This window comes from Dipodomys spectabilis, unplaced genomic scaffold (assembly GCF_019054845.1).
Source record: "Dipodomys spectabilis isolate Male_0828 unplaced genomic scaffold, ASM1905484v1 ptg000190l, whole genome shotgun sequence".
Classification (NCBI taxonomy): domain Eukaryota; kingdom Metazoa; phylum Chordata; class Mammalia; order Rodentia; family Heteromyidae; genus Dipodomys; species Dipodomys spectabilis.
This window is the reverse complement of record NW_024870867.1, coordinates 5070670-5090739: the sequence shown is the minus strand read 5'-3', so window position 1 is coordinate 5090739 and position 20070 is coordinate 5070670. Positions and strand designations below refer to the sequence as shown.

Sequence of the window (20070 nt, the reverse complement as noted above, 5' to 3'; positions counted from 1 at the left end):
AATTACAAACAAAAAGTCACAGAGAAATTCTGCCTGCCAAGTTTGACTTGCTTCAGATTTTTTTAATGAAAAGTTACTTGGTGAGATTTGTAAGTATTCAGATTATGTTGTCTTCTCTGTGTTTTTTGAACTCCAAATCCAACCATTACAAAGATGGTCTGGCTAACCCTTTTCTAATTTGTACTGCTGCTGAGTGGCCCCAGATGCGGCACGGGGGTGTCTGCTTACTCTCAGTGGGGTGGCAGGGTCTCTCTTTGGTTGAACATCTGGAGGTGATCCCCCAGCAAAGTCGGGCTGTTGCCTTGCTGGCTAGAAAACAGAAGACGAAACATCTGTGTGACAGATAAATGTGCAAGCCTCTGTGAATCTCTGCTGAGGCCCATCTGTCAAGCACACTGCGTGCCGTTTGTCTGACACCAGGTGAGTTACTATGGTGGAGACCCAACCGAGATGAAGACAGTGGCTGCACGGCTTCTCCTTTCCCTTTTATCTGAGTTCTGACTCATCTGTCAGCATGACTCTGTGTTCTCCAGGCTACTGTACTGTCCTTGCCCTGGACACAGAAATGCTACAGACAGGGTATGATTTGTCCTGGGATGAGAAAACAATGTGCACTAATACAATTCACGGGAATACGCATTCATTCCTGGCCACATGGCAAATGATCCAAATCCCTTACCTTCAAGTATTATAACTAAACTCCAATGTGTATCTGTCCGATCTAGGGTGAGAGCAAATGTGTAATTTTAGTGTTGTACATTTCATGATATGCATCATATATTCAACTGGCAAATGATATAAAATTCATTAAGCAAAACTTAAAGGCTGGGAGGCTAATTTTTACACTTGGGCACATCCAATTCGTTTCTACGGGAGTTACATTATTTGGTATATGTCTGTAAGTTAATATAAGCCTATGATATGTGCTTTTAAATAGAACTGAAATTTTCAGATTTTTTTAAAAAGTATTTTAAAATTGTATGATTTTAATTTTCCCCATAGAAATCTTTTAGGTGTGCATCAATACCCTTAGATAGGAAATGTCATATAAGAATAGGCCAGATAAATGAGTAAATTTGTTTTTGATAGACATCTGATGTTCTGACATTGACCAATAAACTGTTCTCCATTAGAATTAGCTTGTTACAACTGTGCAAAATGTAACCTGTAGCATAATTTATCATTTTCTTATTTTGCCTAAAATTTTAAGACATCCCTCCACCCCCTCGGGCACCAGTTTGTCTTTTCTTTTAAATAAATGTAATATTCTTCTTTGGGAAAACAAAACCTTTCCCTTAAGCTCCAAGGAAACTAGATTTAAAAATAATGATACAATGCTGCCTCAATTCACAAATAGATTAGATAGGTGCTAACTGTTCTCAACAGCAACATGTAGAACTTGGAGGACTTTCAATCTGAGAGGTCTACCAAGAAGCACTCCTGCCTCAAGCCAAACACTTCATGTTACCTCACTTCTGTACCATTTAGGACAATAACTAGAGGAACCAAAATAAAAGGAAATCAAACGAGGTTTTTGAAATATTGGTCCATTCTTTCCATAATGAAAAGTCTAAATTGACAAAGACCTTCCCTTGTTAAAGAAGTATGAAAATAATCTAAGGGCCACGTGGATTTTTTTAAATAAATACTCTTCTGTATCTTTTTAACTCAGAATAATGTCTACATTGAAAGCATCCTTTTCCTGGTTCTATAAAATTCTTCATACCTTGATGCATATTCCTTTTTCTTGGAGAGTCAAAGAAATTCTTCCTCTCAGCTAGTTTAAGAAAGGAGCCCACTTATTCTTTCATTTGTTTATTACTGAGCATTTATAATAGTTAGTCCTATAGTAATAGTAATATATAATATGGAGCATATATGTTAGTTTTAATACTGAGCACATATGATAAGGGAAGGCTGGGAAGAGCCTCTGAACTAGTGTAAATAGGGGAAACATAGAAGCAGCTGACCAGTGGGATTGGAGGTGTGAGTTCTTATAGTCACATTACTTTAGATGGCCATAGAAGGCATTATTGCATAGGTAAGGTTTGACCTAAGATAGACCCCGCTAACAAGATGGAAATCTAAAAAGGCCGGGAGGTTGGCCATTCCATGAAGGACTGTGGCTGGAGCGCAGAGCATGGACATGAAGACACAGAGAGTGAAGCCTGACCTAGATCATGACAGATTCTCAGGCCACATAAATGTGGCCAGAATCTACCCTACGTTCAATAAGCAAGTTGGCAGTGTTAAGCAAGACAATGACACGACTTGCTGTATATTTGTAACGGATCACTATCTGCTAGTGGATGAAATTTAGTTTGGCAAATGAAAGAAATGAGGAGATTAGGCTTTCAGATCAGAAGCAAGGGAGTTTAGCAACAATTCTTAAGAGTTATTCCTTTAGAAAACAAGTACACTGTTTTCTGTTTTCAAAAATACTGCCATTATATGTGATTTGTTATTATTTAATAGTATTTTTCCTTTGTATTCCATCAATCTTCAGTAGGAACTACATCTTTAAAAAAAATCTTATGTGGGTACTGGTGTCTCATGCCTGTAATCTGAGCTAGTGAAGAAGTTGTGATCTGAGGACTGCAGAGATTTTTATTTCCAAGTAACCATCAAAATAGCCGAAGAGGAACTATGGTTCAAGTGATAGAGTTCTATCCTTGAGCAGAAAAGCTCAGGGTCAGTGCCCAGGCTCTGAGTTCAAACCCTAGGACAGGCACAAAAAAAGAAAAAGAAAAAGAAATTGATTTTTCACCCTTTAATGATAAGAGATTTAAAAGCACAATGAGAAAGGACTTTTTTTCCTTTTCCTATTTTTTGCTTTGTGGTTTTGAGATGCATCTCAGAACAGACAGGATCTTGAAATGAGTGACTAGACAATCACTCTACCTAAAGTCCCTTTATCCACACTGATCAATTCTTTACTTTAAACTGGAGAGTAGTGCAAGGAACATTTCAGAGGAGTGATCCAGGAAATGCAATTACACTGCAAGTAGGGGCCCAGTGTGGCTGAGCCCTTTCATTATCTCAGGGAATGCCAGAAATTCAAACTTTCATTCGAAATCTATTTTTAAAGACCAGACCAGTAACTCAAAAGCTTTTTAAGACTCCAGGCAGGACAAAGCAAATACTCATGGATTGGACCCAGTCCATAGACTGTCATTTTAGGACCTCTGGAAAAAAAAATCCCATAGCTTAAACATCCTTTGTCTAGGATCATTCAAGGCTGACATCTATGTACTCTTAAAATACACCATTCCTTACTGTGATCTGTCTTAATGTCCCTTCCTTGGTCAACAACTCAACTACTTTGGCAGGAGTTGGGGATAAGGTAGAAATTGACTACAAAAGGGCTGTCTGAGGGAGTTTTGGAAGTTGAGGGACTTGTTCTATAGACTGTGGTAATTATATGACGATGTGCATTTGTCAAAACTCACTGAACTGCATAGCAAAGGAATAAAGGTTACTGAGTGAAAATTATGCTTCAATAAAAAGTATTTAATCACTAACTGTACAGTGTTCCAAAAAGAAAAAAAAGTCTCTTTATTTCATTGTGAACACAGAGGCACATGAGAGAGCTGGAACAAAATTTGGTGGTTTGGTTTCAAGAAAAAAAAAAAGAGCCTGATGCAATAGTGAGGCAAGTGGGAAATGTGCTTTTGGAAGTCTTCTAGCATTTTAGACAACCATTTTTATTAACCAAATAAGCAAGATAGAACTATAACATGATACAAAAATATAAAGCTCGTGGAGTTGTAGCTCAAGTGGTATAGTTCTTGATTATTAAGAGCAAAGCCTTGGGTTCAATTCCCAGTAACATCAAACAAATAAAAAAGTTAACACTATAACTATAGCCAAGTGTACAATACATGCTATAATCCCAGCAAAGGTAGAAGCAGAGAGATTGGAAGTTTAGGGCCAATTTGGGCTACACAGTGAGTTTCAGGCCAGCCACCCTGAGCATATCAGCCCTGTCTCAAAAATTAACAAATAAATATAAATAGCATGGTTTGAGTAATGTTTACTACGTTTATAAATTCATATCACATATATTCTCTCCTCTAATACTTGCTTATTAGAGAATTATTCAATGCAAGGTTGAATGACTTGAGCAAAGTTTGCAAAACTAATAAATAAGTATGCAAGACCTCATAAATTACTCTTGGAGAGATTCTTGAACATTCTAGATTTTGCAATTCCCATATGCTATCTGTTCTAAACAAAGTCTTTGGTTATAATGATCTGCTAGCAGATCTGTGAGGCATTCAAGACAAAAACTGCCTTCTTCACTTTCATTTATGAGATTTCCATCATATTGTCATGCATGAATTTTTATAGAACAGCATTCAATTGCTCTATAAAAGGAAATGTGCTTTTTTTTTATTTGTTTGCTTGTTTTTGTGCTAGTCCTGGGGCTTGAACTCAGAACCTGGGTGCTGTCCCTGAGCTTTTTTGCTTAAGGCCAAGATTCTACCACCTGAGCCACAGCTCCATGATGGGCTTTTGGGTGGTTAATTGGAAGCAAAAGTGTTATGGATTTTGGTGCCTGGGCTTGCTTTGACTTGTGATACTCAGATCTCAGTCTCCTGAGAAGTAAGCATTATAGGAGTGACCACCGGCACTCAGCTGTAAATGAGTTTTATAAAGTGAATTATATTGTTGCTGGATACAATTAAACTCACAGCCAAAAGTAACGACATATTTAGGGGATGGGATCCTAGCTCTAGATGAGATTCTTTTAGTAGAAATAAGACTACTGTAGACATGACAACTCATGGTCAAAATAATCTTTCCCATTTCATATACATTTAGAGCAAGAGCAAAAACAGGAAAGGCAGCACTAATATCAGAAGCTTAAATGATACGAACAGCCTTAAAGAAATGGCTACATATTTATGGTTCTCATGTCCATAGATCACTTAGCTATATTAAAAATTCCTTAGTGGGACTTAATTATTTCATTCTGTTAAATGAAACTGTTTGTCAAGGTTGGGAAACAACCCAATTATTCAGCTTCCTTCTCTCTTTGAACTGCTTGGAAACAACATCAGAGGACGCACATGGTGTAATTCCCCAGACAGTTTTCCTTCCCCTATTTTCTTACCTCATAGTCACGTCCAAGTATTGTTGTTCTCATTCAATAAATGTATCTCCGACTAGATTAACAGTGAGGAGTGAAAAGGGAAGGTCAAGGTCCCTCCCCTTGGCCTTCAAGTTATGAAAGCAGCCCTGGGAATGTTTATGAATGCTATACATTAATCCACTGAAATGGTCCTTCCTTTTCTTTGCCAAACACAGGATTTCATCACGTTGAATAATAAAGCAAGAAGCCATTTTTGGTATATTATAAACTATCAACTTGTAATTATAGAGTGAAATGCTGCTATATAAATTTTCTGAGATGAGGTAAGCTAGTGCTGTAGCATAAGTGGATTTTTTACAGCCACTACATGCCCGCAAGGATCTATTTACATTGGCCTAATCATGTCAAAATAGCATCTATTTCAGAGTAAAGTCAGTTTTCTTTATAAACCTCTATAGATAGATAAATAATCTAGGAGGCTTTTTACTGTTACAAAAATTGCTTTCAATGTGTGCTAATGTTTCTGAACATACTATTCATCTAACGGGCAAAATGTAATCCTAAATTGGTGATTAAAAGACTGCCTGGAAACAAGCTGTCAAATGGATGGAGAGAAATTAATCCTGACAACGGTAATGCCTGCTTTCCTAAATGAAAGCCCTGTTCAAGTTTCTACTCATCCATTTTTCAAAACTTAAAACAAGGCCTTTTTCCAGCCACCCAGAGATGAGATGCCAACATTTGTATTTCAGTAGAACCTGATGAAGCCAGTCAACCTCCAGATTCAGGCTTGCTCAGAACTCCAGCAAGAAGATGTTAGTGGGAAGAAAATGGCAATGTGACAACAAGCAAGAAAGTCTCCAATTGTGGCCTGGCTGAATTTGGGCTCTGTACTGCATTTACACTGCACCGTTTGGAAAGCTTGACTATGTCCAGTAGGATGTCTGCATGTCCCACTCTGAAGTCCAAAGACAGCCACGTGAGTAGTCGGGAAGAGGGCAGTGAATAGCAAGACTGGAAATCAGGGTACAGAAAAGCAACTTCATCCTGGCAAGTCCAGATCAATCTCAAAATAAGTTCAGCTTCCTTGTTTGATATTCTTGTTTTATATTTGTCTGTCTTTTGTTTAAATGGTGAATTCTGTACATTTAATCAGAAATAAAATTAGAAAAAAACTTGTTTCCCTAACTTGTTGATAAAAGTAAGACTAGAATCATAAGCATGAGTGGTTAAACAGACTTTGTGTAGGACAGCTTAAGTCAGTTTTCCAGCTCTATCACCTGGAGACCCTCTCAAACATGTTCAATCTAATTAAGCTCTGTAAAATTAAGATGCTTGAAGATTTTGAAAAGGGAGTTGTTAAAGTTAATAGGATAATATAAATGCAGTGTTCAGCTCAGAGCTGACCCTGCATATAAAAGATAGCTGACGGTATTTAAATATTAGATTAGGTATCTCAGGTTATAAAAGGAGAAGATGCTAAAGAGATGCACACCACAAAAAAGAGGAGGAAATGCTGCATTAGGAGAATTAGGTACACACACACAAAATAAGACTGGTACGTGGTTTTATCTGAGTATGTTTAAATTTTTCATTCTACTCACAAGCAAGTCATAGGGAGAAAAATAAATATATTAACATAAAGCAAATTTGAAGTATATTATCTGATGATCAGGAATATGAATTATGACTTCAAGAATGTAAATGTTTTGTTGGACTACACATACCTACAGAATTGTTCTTTGAATCAGTTCTGAAAAAACATATATTTTTTGAGTGTACACAATAGTTCTATGTTAGAGCATTCTTCAGGAGCATTTTACAAGAAAATACATACAACTATTCTACATTTGTAAGTGGCCACAGGCATTGAAGAATGTAATTTCCTGAATTGCTGCGGATGAATGGTTGGGGATAGAACATGGGTATGAGTCATGATGGGATATGAAAAATAGGTAATACTGATATCAGAAAATTACTTTGAAAAACAGTAAATAAAGATTGCACTACTCAAAAAGGGTCAACTTCTTTCACTAAAAACTAATAGAAGCTCCCTATTTTCTCAGATCCAGCATGTGAGCATAATTATATTCTGCCTTACTTGTCAGGGTATAACATCTACCTGCTTAAGTTAGATCAACATGGGCCATCTGCTTGGCCTCCCATTTACTGGTCTTGTCTTAGATATATTTTTATTATGATAAAATAATGCTTGTGTCAAAATGTCTAAGCATCATAGTAATAAATATATAATAAATACTTATATCTAGACTGAACCTTGACATCTATAAGATATCATCTCAAGATTTATATATGCTTTTTCAAAAGTGTTGGCTCATTTCCAGTCATAGGAATGCATAAGATATTTATCACAGAGCATATTGAAAAGAGAAGAAAGAAAGCAAGGAAGCAAGGAAGCAAGGAAGGAAGGAAGGAAGGAAGGAAGGAAGGAAGGAAGGAAGGAAGGAAGGAAGGAAGGAAGGAAGGAAGGAAGGAAGGAAGGAAGGAAGGAAGGAAGGAAAAGGAAAAGGAAAAGAAGAAAGATAATATTATAAGGATGAAACAGTCAACAAACTTCTCAAATATTACTTCCTCAAAGAAGCTTATTTGTTTTCTTATATTTTCTGTCTTGATACAGAACACATTGTATTACTGTTTATTTGAGTAGTTTGCCCTTTGCTCTCCACACTACAAGTTTCCTGAGGACATTGAATGCTATTTTTTTAGTGTCCAAAACAGTGTCTATGCAAAGGAAGAAGGCAATAATAATTTGCTGAACAATTACAGGCATTTCAGCAGTTTATTCAAGTGAGTACAAAGGAAGACATCTCCTAATCTAGTAACTAATTTAGTAGATTATATAAGATAAATATAAAAAAAACCTAAGCAACAGAAATGATATTAAAATTCTAGTTAAAACAGAAACTGCTAGCCACAAATCAAGGCTATTCTATAAATACCACAAGAGGGAAGGAGTTGTCAGGGTGGGAAGGTATGGCAGAGATCTATGTCAAAGTACTCAACAATTTTACCTGAATGATAGTTGAAAATGCCTACATATGATTCAGACAGTGATGTGATTGAAGAGTTGCCCTTTAGCTTTTTAGGTAGTGGTTAGAATCACTGATCTGTTCAGGAAAATATGGTGTCTTCTTTTTTAAATCAGTTTCATTTTACCAGGAAAACAAAAAAAATGCAGTAATTAAACTTGAAGTGAGCCCTCAAACAACAAAAGCAATACCTTATTAGTTTTTTTCTTTTTTTGTAAATTTGGGAATATTCCATTTTAAAAACCCTTCTTTCTTTTGAAAAGTATAAGAAAGATATAATGGTAAAAGTACCATGCTTCATTGGTGCTATTGCAGAAGAAACTCATTTTTTGAAAACACCAAAATATTAAGTCCTTATAGTACAAGCATGCCATGTATTGGCAATAGAAATTGTTTAGAACATTTCTGAATATGTAAATGTCTCAAAACACAAAAGAAGAAATGTTATAAACTATGATTATTTTTCATGTGATTCAACTTCCCAGAATACCTTCAGTGAAAATAGAATATTCAAACTTATGAGCAGAGATAAATCATTCTGACAAGGTTTATTCTCCAGCTGAGAACTTTCCTTTGTATTTGCCTATTATTTGCTGGTGGACAGAGCAATACAAATATCACATAAGCCCATTGCAAGGTTCTTTCTATAAGTCACTGAGTTTTCACAACATAGTTATGAGACAAATAAGCTTAACGACACACTCATATCCCATGTAAATGTCATTAAAGAATATGCCAATAGGAAGGTGAGTCATCTGGAAGGGTTAATAATAACTTTTATATTATAGAGTAGTATGACAAATAGAACTCTATTGTATCACTTACGCTTCTAAAACAAGGAGAATGTTTCAAAATATTCTAAAGATTCTTTTCAATTTAGACATAGCATTACACATTTCATACCAGGAAGGCCAACTGTGTTTATTTAATCTGACTTGGTTTACTAATAAATCAACTTATTTTTTTCTTTGTTTTCACTGCATTTTTTACTTCATTAATTTCTCAAAAAATAAAAAAACATCTAAAGGCAAGAGAATGAAATATAAAGCCATCCTATCATTGTCACACCTATATTTTCACAGTGTGTTTCCTGCATTAATAAATGTCTGAGTAAGGACCATGTTTTCATGATACCAACTATTTGGCTCCAGTGAGAATAGATTTAATAAAGATTCATCCATGGTAATAAGGAAGTGGTATAAGTTTCTATGGTGATTTGTTACTAATGAGATTTTTATATGGTTATGTAGAATACATATAAATATACTTATAAGGATATTTATTAGTTTGGATATCTTCATTATGTCCCCGACTCAATGCGAAATAAATATCCTCAATACCTTAGAAGAAGGGTGAACAGTAGCAAGTCATTTCTTACTGGCTCTATCAAGAATATTGCAAAATAGGATAGAGGCTCAACGTTTTCTTTTATAACAGTCTCTGCTGCTTCCTAAGACAATTGAGGGCAGGTAAAATATTTTCAAAATCAAGAGAATATCCAAAGTGCATATGCTATTTGATTAAACATATGGAATACATAGCTGGAAAAAGCCAACTGGAGATCTGCTTGAGTAATCTAAACACCCAAGCTGAGAGGGGTTAACTTATGAAGATCAGCTTTGTACTTTGAAGTTTTCTGGTCTTCATTTTGCCTAATTAAGACAAGATTTAATAATCAAACCACTGTACAAACATGTACCTAAACGTATAGGTTTGTTTCTAATTTTGGGAAGAATGCTTAACAGATTCCAAGGAATCAGCTCCACATGGGAACAGCTTTCTGATAAGATTTTCTTTTGTCATTGCTAAAATGCAAACGCCTGCTTTTCATCTTAGTTTTATCCTGGGACTAGGGTAGCATCTGCCTGCCAAAATCTCCAGTGTGATACCAAAGGAGAAAGACTTAGGTGTGAATACACTATTTGTGTCTGACCCAGTAGTAATTCCATGTTATAAAAAAACTAATTTAAAATATTCTTAAAATTTCTCATAGGAATCATTTATAGACCATGATTAACCCAACTTATCTATAGCAGAACATACCTACATATTTCAAGGAAAGAGAATCATAAAACTAAAAAGTATATCTATAATCAAAAATTAATTTGATAAAAAAAACCTAAGTCCAGATCAAAAGATTACAAGGACAAAAGTAAGATTCTGAATCTTCTTTCCCAAATAAATTGCTACATTTTCCAAGAATACCTAGCCAACTATACGACAAAGAGTCAAGTTAACAGAGATGTGTTTGAGTTTGTTCTCTGCCATTAGGCAGGGAAGAAATCTGATTGTCTCTTAAGGAGACTGACTGACTTGATTAAAATCATTTCCAAAGTTAAAACAATAATGTAACTATTTTAATTTGATGATACAGAGCTTGGAAGTACAATGAGAGAAGGTTAGCAAGACACTTTACTCTCTGTCAGTACTACTACCCCAACACATTCAACAAAGGGCTGGGCTGAAAACTCTGCAGTCAGCATTGTGCTCTGGAGCCCATGTTTCCTCCATGACAAGGCCAAAGCGAGAAGAACTTCAACCATGTTTGCAGTCACCCCAGCATGTGATAAAGATTCTTTCTCCTAGTGCCATTAGAAAGGTGCTCAGATCATTGCCTGGGAAGTTTTATAATATTTATTTTATATTATAATAAAGCTCTTAATTCAAAGCCAAATTGTAGCTGTCTATTTATCCATATAATATATCTCTATAGATAGTAGGAAATGACACAGGGCAAAAGAGACAAAAAGATTACTTCACCTACAAGTTCATAGAAAGTGCACTAGCAACCTAATATCATTGTATTGGAATCACTATTTGCTGTGGCTTCAGCAGGCCTACTCCTAAAGCTATGGCACAATAAGGCTGTCACAAAGAAACTCTCACATGTCCCAGCAAAATTGCTACAAATCCTTTTTGAAATGAAATGAATGCACTAAAAAAATAAGTACATCCTAGGGATATACACGTCGCAAAGAAATATCTTATTGGATAAGCTTGTCCTATTTATTAGCAACTGTGAAACTTTTTTTTTTTTTTTTGTCGGTCGTGGGGCTTGAACTCTGGGCCTGGGCGCTGTCCCTCAGCTCTTCAGCTCAAGGCGAGCGCTCTACCACTTGAGCTACAACACCACTTCCGGTTTTCTGGTGGTTTATTGGAGATAGGAGTCTCACAGTCTCTCCTGCCCGGGCTGGCTTTGAACCACGATCCTCAGATCTCAGCCTCCTGAGTAGCTAGGATTACAGGCATTAGCCACCAGCACCCAGCCAACTGTGAAACTTTTTTGACTTAACCTAACATGCTCAACTCTGCCTCTTGCCATTTTTGCAAAAAATATGGGGCTTTATAGCATATGTCTGAATGGTTATCTATGAAAACAGACAATCGATCATAACATATCTTGCTAATTGGGATCTCAGTCTTTTGCTACAAATGTGCCATAAACATAATGATGGCACAAATAGAGACAGTGTGGTGATGTCCTTGAGTCCAGAGAGGTGGGCTAAGATGATAATCTCTCTTGGATTTTGATTGATTCCAATGTTCTCCTTTTATCTACACATACCACTGAGATCAATGGTTATATATTTTCACTTGGTGGCTTACTTTGTTCATGTGGATCTGCTGCTGGTATTGTTTCTGCTTCTCCAAGAACTGCTGGTGTTGCTGCTGAATGACCAGCTGAGCCAATGTACTCTGAGGCAAAGGTGCAGACTGGGTTCTATTCAGAGGTCTGTGACGGGGCAATTTGTGGGAACCTCGAATGCCAGGTGAAATTCTCTCTTTTGTCGCCAATGGAGACTGAGGATGTAAGGGGACTCCACCTGAAAAAAATGTGCATGTATTTGTATGCCAGTGTAAACAGAGATGCATACACAAGTAATTTTAAGGAGAGAAGAAGCCATTTGTCAGCAAACTTCTTAAGGCTAGGATGGTTGCAGAAGACCAAGTAGCAAGGTCATACACAGGTTTATGTTTGACCTTGTCAACCAGAAGGGGTCCAGACTGGTACGTGTGATGTTGTCAAATGAGGTGAGTTTCCTCCACAAGCCCCCTTCATGAATCTGGGGGAATAACAAGGATTTTGGCCTTTCTATAGTACTAAAAGTCAGGATGACCTTTATAATGCACAGTAAATCATTAAGAAGGTATCGAATTACAGAGATGTTAAACTGGACCAATGAAAGGTAAGGTCTAAAAGGACCGTCAATGGTGCCATGATTCATTTACCAGTCACAAGAAGCTTTTGTTGTCGCATTTGTTCTTTCAGTAATAAATGTTGCAGGAGAGCTTGGTGGCTGCTGTTGGGCTTCCCCTCTAGGGCGACATGAGCATGGCTTGATGAGGCTGGGATGCTGCCCCCGTACTGGCCAGGAAGAGGAACACCTTGCCTGAGCGTCTGTGTCTCACACTTTTGCTTTTCTTTAAGTGAATTTGAAGCCTGTGTCAAGAAAAAATGAAGATGTCAATCTCCCATCCAGTGGGGCTCTGGGTCTTATATCATGAGATGAAGTTCTTATGCTATGGTTTTCCAAAACCAAAAGCTGTCTTACCAATGACTGGATCAGGGAAGTGGATAACACTATGCTTTTTAACTAGCTGAATTTATAAAGAAGAAATAAAAAAACAGGATTGAAGCACTGAAAACAAGTTAGTAATTGAATATTGTTGCACTGAATCTAAGGCAATTTTTTTATATTGAAACATGAAATAAAACATTTATTTAGCTAAAGTTCAGGAGGCCTATTATTTATTTACATACGATAGTGACCACTGTTCCACAAATAATTTTCAATAAATTTGGACACTGTTGATAAAGTGGAAGCGAAGGGTCTTCACCATCCCCACAAAATAAATATGTGAAGAAGACTATGGTAACTAGCCAAATTCATTTTTATATATAATGGTTTAAGATCATATTTATGTATATATATATTTATATATGTTATTTATATCTATCCAGTCATTGATATATATATGATATATATGAAGTCATTCACATATGTAAGCAAATAATAACAAACCATAATGAAAATACAATTTTTATATGTTAATAAAAATTAACGATGATGCTAATTTCAAGTTTAAGAGGTAGGAATTTTATTCCTAAAATAGTTTATAACACACCAATTAAGTAAAGTATATGCTGAAAAGGTAAAATTTATCCTTACAGTTAAACTACAGAGTGTATCTCATAGGGATTAAGATAAAAAAGACCTGTAAACATAAAATTTCAAGCAAAAGAAGCAAAGCACACATTCTCTTCACATCCTCTAATAATTTTCTAAAGCTATAAGTTTCCAATATTTAATTTTTAAAGCAGAATTCTTAAAACAACTCAATGAAAGGAGGTACAAAATATGCAAGAATTTCATTTAAGCCTGTATTTTATAATTCATAACAGATCTTCAAATCTCTATACATTAAACATGACAGTCTAGATACTTTATGTAAAAGTAAACTATAAGTGAAATCAAATATCAAATAAAAAGGCTATTAAGATCTTGAAATTTATGATAACACAGTAATAAGGCAATAACAATTATATCATCAATAGTAATAATGAATTATCCTATTCAAATAATGTAATGAATGATGGTCATTTTGGTATTACAAAAGCAGAAGTCTAATACCTCAAAATTACGTGGCGTGTTTCTTTTCAGAACTCATGTTTCATCTTTCAAAATTGCTGTGCACCAGGGAGGCAAAGCAATTTTCAGTGATGGAGAAATTGAAGGACAAAGAGGTAAATGGTTTGTCTGAGTCACAGAGCAAGTCAGTGCAATGTTTAATCTAGAAGTGATGCCTGGTGCTGGCCCCTTTTTCTCAAATTTTCCCACTATTCAGTGGGGAAATGGGATATTAGAGATCCTTCTAGAAGAGCAATGCTAAGCTTGAGAAATTAACTCTGATGGCCTCATCCACACCAAAATGGAAGCAAAGAAAAATGAAACTTTAATCCAAACCACATTGGTTTATTCATCCAGTGGTACCAAATTGTATTACCATCGAAACATTAAATGGTCTGGCTTTAGTTTTTGGTCCTTTGGGGAAACATTTTCTCTGACCACATTAAAAGTGGTATCAATGTATGAGTTAGTAAAAGAGGAGTATCTTAGAGCAGAGAAAAAGTAGAGACAACAAAATGGCTACTTGTATATTAAAAGAAGTCTGAGGTTTAGTATTTATTTATTTATACTAGGGAAAAGAAAGGAATTGAGGAAAAAGTTATCTAAAACTTTATTTTTGGTATCGATCTTAATTGTCTTTTTTTCCCCACTTGTATTAATTTTTAAATAATATTCCATGAGGGTTTTTCAATGGCAGGTCTGAAGGCAGGATTCGAAAGCCTTTCTTCTTTAATCTCCAGATACAAAATCACATTTGGCTTAAGACCAGAGTAACACATAAGCCAGCAAGACACTCTTAAAAATACAGATAGAATAAAATACAAAATTTGATGTTTTTAAAAACCCATATATTGGTTCTATAAATATATATCTATATATTGAAAAATAGGTGAATCTAATACACTGGGCTCAGTAAAATACTTGCTGTGAATGACTGTAAAATAAATGACAACAGAGAAACTCTTTAAACCTAAATCATCACATAACCTTTATGTGTACACAGTTTAACTAACTTTTCAGAGATAAGTAATACTGTACATAAAGCTGTAAGTCCTTTGCAACCACTAACACTTATATTATTTTTTAGAATATGCATCAAATAATTACTGCTATCTTTTGCTAGTAGGACAATTACCTCTTTCAAAAAAATCCTATTTCAGTTGTCAAGATTTTTAAACTAATTCACTTCTAATCTCCTAGGAATAGTGTACTGTTGTTCTTGGAGAGGTTTTTCCAGATATATATTTCTTTACCATACATTTGGTAATTCCCAAAACAAAGTCATTCACAAAATAAACTTCATAAACATATGTTACAGTGGGTTTGGGGTTTTTTTTAGAAGCTGTAACTCTCAGTACTGACCTGGAGTGTGCCCCAGCTCTACCACTTACTGGTTTGTTATCTGGACTTTTCTATCCTCCTGTCTCCCTCAGCTTTTTCTTCCATAAAGTAGTGGGCTGTACTAAGGTAATGTGGAGAGTATTTATTTTTAAGATGTAAACTATAATATGAATGCTAGCTAGTTTTATATATGACTCTTTGAAACCATATAATTCTGTAACCTGAAACTAATCTGAATACATCAGAATGAAGCAAAAAGCAAATAACGAAGGGATGGTTGACTCTAACACGTTTTCTAACATCTGCATGTACAGAAAGTGAAAGGAAGTTTGCACATGAAAATGTCCGCGGGGCTGTTTAAGCTGAGACTGTGCCCAAACTTACACTGAGTGGCGAGGGCACTGCCGGCAGCCCCAAGGTGATGTTGGGCAAAGAAGGAGAGGTATAGAGACTTAGCAGGTTCATGGAATCTTCGTGGATTAAGATGCGCTGCTGTGAAACCAGTTGCTGTGAAAAAATGCATAAAGTTTTTAAAGATTTTCAAAATATCACAGTGTCAAGAATACGAACATAAAACGGTTGCCTTTGATAAACCAAGCTCTGCATGATTGTAGATAAGAATAAAGGTCAGTACTTGCTTTGTGATTTCTGTATTGAGGAGTTACAATGTAAGAATTAAAAAATTCTGTCTTCTTCAGACAATGATAGAAATCTAAAGAAAAGACTCCCAAGTTCATTTTGCAAAAGGCAATTAAAAACTTTCTAGACTCCATATATATAGTTTTTACCTGCTGGTAAAGTTACATAATCAAATGTGGTCATACTCACAAGTGTTTGTAAACCTTGTCTACTAGCAAATAAAAAAATTATATATAATGTCATTGTCATGAACTTCATGTGAGTTTGTTGTTTTACCCAGGAAAAGCAGATCTGAAAGTCTTATATTAAGTACCACCACAAAAGCATCTGTAATAAGCACATCTACTTAGTATAAAAATTCATGAAGTCAACTATTCCTGTTTTAATTAAGATCATTTATCTTTAGAAATTAAAGTAAATGTTAGAAATGTTATCAGTTCTGTACACCATAACAACCTCCACTTATGCTGAAATATACAGAATATTTTGGCATTTCAGCACTTTTTTTTACAATAAATAGCCTTATTTTTGTGTTTTTTTTTTAATCCAATACTAAGAGTCATGTTTTCCCACATGTGGCCTAATATGGTTGCTTGAATTACATTTTCTGTTTAACTCTTGCTTCCCTCCCAGAACTTTTATACAGTAAGAGTTACAAAGGTCTTATTAGACTAAGGAACTCTGGCCTGATATGGTTCCCAAGGGAACAACATCCCTGAAAAAGAATACGCCATGTAACAGTATGACACACTGACTGCTTTCTTCCCAAACAAAAAGCATATGGGACTCCAATAATAGACCACCTCCAAGAGGGATATTGCACACACGGGCTTTGACTAAAGTAAATATAATAACTTGTCAAGCATGTTTGGGGGAGCTATAGATTTTCCTCTGGACAAACCTGGGATATCAATTAACTGGGGAAAATATCATGTGCTAATACAATGCAACCTCAGCATGTCACTGAAGAGTGCTGCACCACCAAAACACAGGATGTTATTCCAAAACATCATCTCAGTCATACGGCTGTTTGGAGATGAGTCTTGCCCTTAACATAATAAGACCAGGAGGTTAAATGTGGCCATTTCTTGTGGCATCTTAGCAGTCCAGTTTAATGTAGATTTTTTTTTGCATGAAAATCAAGTGGCACAGTGAACAATTAACCTTACATTGATTTTGTATTATAGAGTTAAAGTTGTTTAAAATACCAAACCATGGTCACTGACTGAAAAAACAACTGAGAAGTTATTCACAATATTTGTCTATTGGCCTTAAGCAAAAAAGCCAAGCAACGATTTTGCTTCTACAAAAACATAATTTTTTTGTGTAGAATATGCCTGATAAGAATGTAGACCAAAAATAAAATAAATTATGTATTATTATAATTGTAGTAGTCAGTAATCAAAAATAAAAAGACAGACTATTCACTGATCTGTATTCATAGAAAAGAAGTGAATGTGACAGGGTAAATATTTTGATAGATAATATTCATTCAAGGTTGTGCCTGCTTCTCATACTGCTGATTTGTCCTGGATTATCGCAAGGACACAAATACACAATGCCACCACCCTCACGAAAGAGGTTATCAGATTCCCGTAGAGAATGTCTGTGATAGCCTCTCACCTAATCGCAGGAAGCAGACACACTGAAATGAGAAATAACTTTCTTCTCACACGTGGTAATGGCAAAGCAGCTGGCAGGCCCCTCACATTGACTTTGAGTAAAGTGAAAGGAATGGGGGCTATTCCTCAGCTGGAGACTGCAGGGGCCTGCAATCTTACGAACATCAGCTGTTCCATATCAGATAGCAGTATGCTGAATTTTGGCAGCTAACACATGCCACATCCTCTGCCAGGGGCCCTTTGAGGTTGAACCCATTCTTCATGAGCATTCTCAAGCTACCATGTTGCTTATGGTGAAGATGAGGAAAACAAGAAAAGTGAGCAGAGCATCCTGCTGTCTGGTGGGACCATCAAGAACACCTGGGTGCTGCCTCCAAACGCCCACACCATTCCTCAGCTGCCTTGGAAGACAAAAGAACGATGGGCATTGTAGGAGAGGGCGAGTAGAGAGAGGAGAAACAGGAGGAGCTCCCTGTGTTCCATGCGAAAAGCAAGCCCCAGTAACTTCATAGACACGAGGCTATGTGATACATGATGGAGACAATTCCTAAGGATGCAGAGGAAGTTCTGTCCTTGTGTCTGCAAGCATAGCTGGTTCTTTCCACAGAAACTGACAGGTATGACATCATATGCTAGAACATCCAGGGGTCTGGGATTTGCTTAACTGAAATCTAAATGCAGATAAGAAACAGAAACAGAGGTTTTATAGACTTTCACTGTCTAGAATCACATCTAACAGTACTGAAAACGAAACTCCACCTTTTCTCAAATTGCCTTCATCGAATCCAACGTCACTCAGCTAAGCATTTTTGGTAGGAATATCTGTTCTAGGCTATGCTTCTTACTAAAGTCCAGAACCATATCTTCCACTTCTAACAGTGCAGACAGCAGACAGGTTGTGAGAGAAACATCCTACCAAGCCAATGAAGGAGTCTGACCGATTGGTATTCTTGCAAGGCCAGAAGGCTACCCGGGGTTAGCACTGTGGTGGCATCCACAAGGACTTTTTTGTAAAACCAGGGTTCTTTCAGCAATCAGTTTTTAAAGTGATCCGACATTAATTAGTGCTGTGCTACTAAAAATGACATTTCAAGTCTTTGAACAAAGAAAAGTTAGATTTAATCTGAAAATTTTCATAACTGGAAATGAAATGGAAATAGAGTATCTGATATAACTCTCACATAACTTGCTATAATGATTAACTGCTCTGTGTTCAATTGATGGTGTTGAGTTCTAGGTATATAAAGATGCCCTAGACCTCAAAAATCCATATTAGTCAGGCATACAGAAAAATAGAGGAATGAATTTGAATGTGCCATCATAAACCCTGTTGTTAAAGTAGGGTTATGCTATTTTTATAGCACAGAAGAGGGTATAATTTTAAAACTAGGCTCTCCTGGGTCACTAGCAGCTCTCTAGAAGCAGAATTTTGAGATGAGAAATAGGAATAGTGTTTAGAACTGGGGTAGAAGACATTGACTCCCATTTTAGTAAGAGCCTTCAAAATTATATATAACCACTTTTCTTAACATCACATCAAGTGGAAGAATAACTTATAGATGATATTTATAATTCAGATGAGTAGAAAACACATAGACTAAAAAATTGTGTGTCTCTCAATACAACTATTTAGTAAGCAACTGAAATTAAGAAGATACCAGTTTCAAGTAAAAGACTCAAGTAAAAGACTCACTTTCCCAAAATGGACAATGGCAAAAGCAGGAATATAGAGAACCAAAACCTCTTACATACTGCCAGTAAGACTGTAGAATAACACAGGAATTCTTATGAATGATTTTGCCCTATAAACTCCAGCACTTATGCTATTCACCAGGGCCTAATGACTCCTATGTGCTAGAAACCATAAGAAATCCTTTCACTAGACCGTCATGATGACCATGGTAGATACTAAAGCATGTTCTGATGATGCATATGAGTTGAAGCCTGCCTCACATCTACCTGGATAAAACGAAGCAGTGCCAGCATGGGGTGTGTGTGTGTGTGTGTGTGTGTGTGTGTGTGTGTGTGTGTGTGTGTGTGTGTGTGTGTGTGTGTGTGTGTGTGTGTGTGTGTGTGTGTGTGTGTGTGTGTGTGTGATTACTAGCATCCATAAAGATGCAACTAGTCCTAAAAATCATGTTTAGTGATATAAAGAAAGGAAATGAACTTAAGAACCCAAAAATTCATAAGGCACAGATAAAAAATTAGCATACTATGAAAATACCCATAGCACCAAAATGCAGAGAGAATGACTACTTGTGAGGGCAAGGAAAAATGGTAGCAGAGAAACAAGATGAAGAAGCAGAAAGAAATGAGGAATGAAGGGGAAGGGGAGGGAGACAGACAGATAAATGAATGTCTTGTTTATGCCTAACAGGACAATTAGTCAACTGATGATATCCAATGGGATACTAGTAACATAACTTAATCATCAAGTTTTAAGAAGTTCACCGCAAAGTAAAAACACAATTTTCAGTTTACCATGAATTCAAAATTACCTATAATATGCATGAGCAATGGAAAAGTAAAAAAAAATTCTTATCATAAAGTTTTGGTGACAATGGGCTGGGAAGGTGGCTCAGTGGTAGAGCGCTTGCCTTGCATGCTCAAGGCCCTGGGTTCAATTCCTCAGCACCACATAAGCAAAAAGAAAAAAGCCGGAAGTGGCACTGTGGCTCAAGTGGTAGAGCGCT

General features: G+C 36.2%; 1 protein-coding gene across 1 annotated transcript in view; it reads right to left on the bottom strand.

Moving 5' to 3' along the window:
• Hdac9 (histone deacetylase 9) overlaps window positions 1-20070 on the bottom strand; it is an 821624-nt gene that overhangs the window by 321627 nt on the left and 479927 nt on the right. Inside the window, exons 9-11 of the mRNA XM_042695799.1 lie at window positions 15501-15623; window positions 12376-12586; window positions 11752-11969 (exon numbers count right to left, since the gene is read on the bottom strand). Coding sequence (XP_042551733.1) covers window positions 11752-11969; window positions 12376-12586; window positions 15501-15623 — 552 coding nt within the window. The remainder of the gene's footprint in view (window positions 1-11751; window positions 11970-12375; window positions 12587-15500; window positions 15624-20070) is intronic.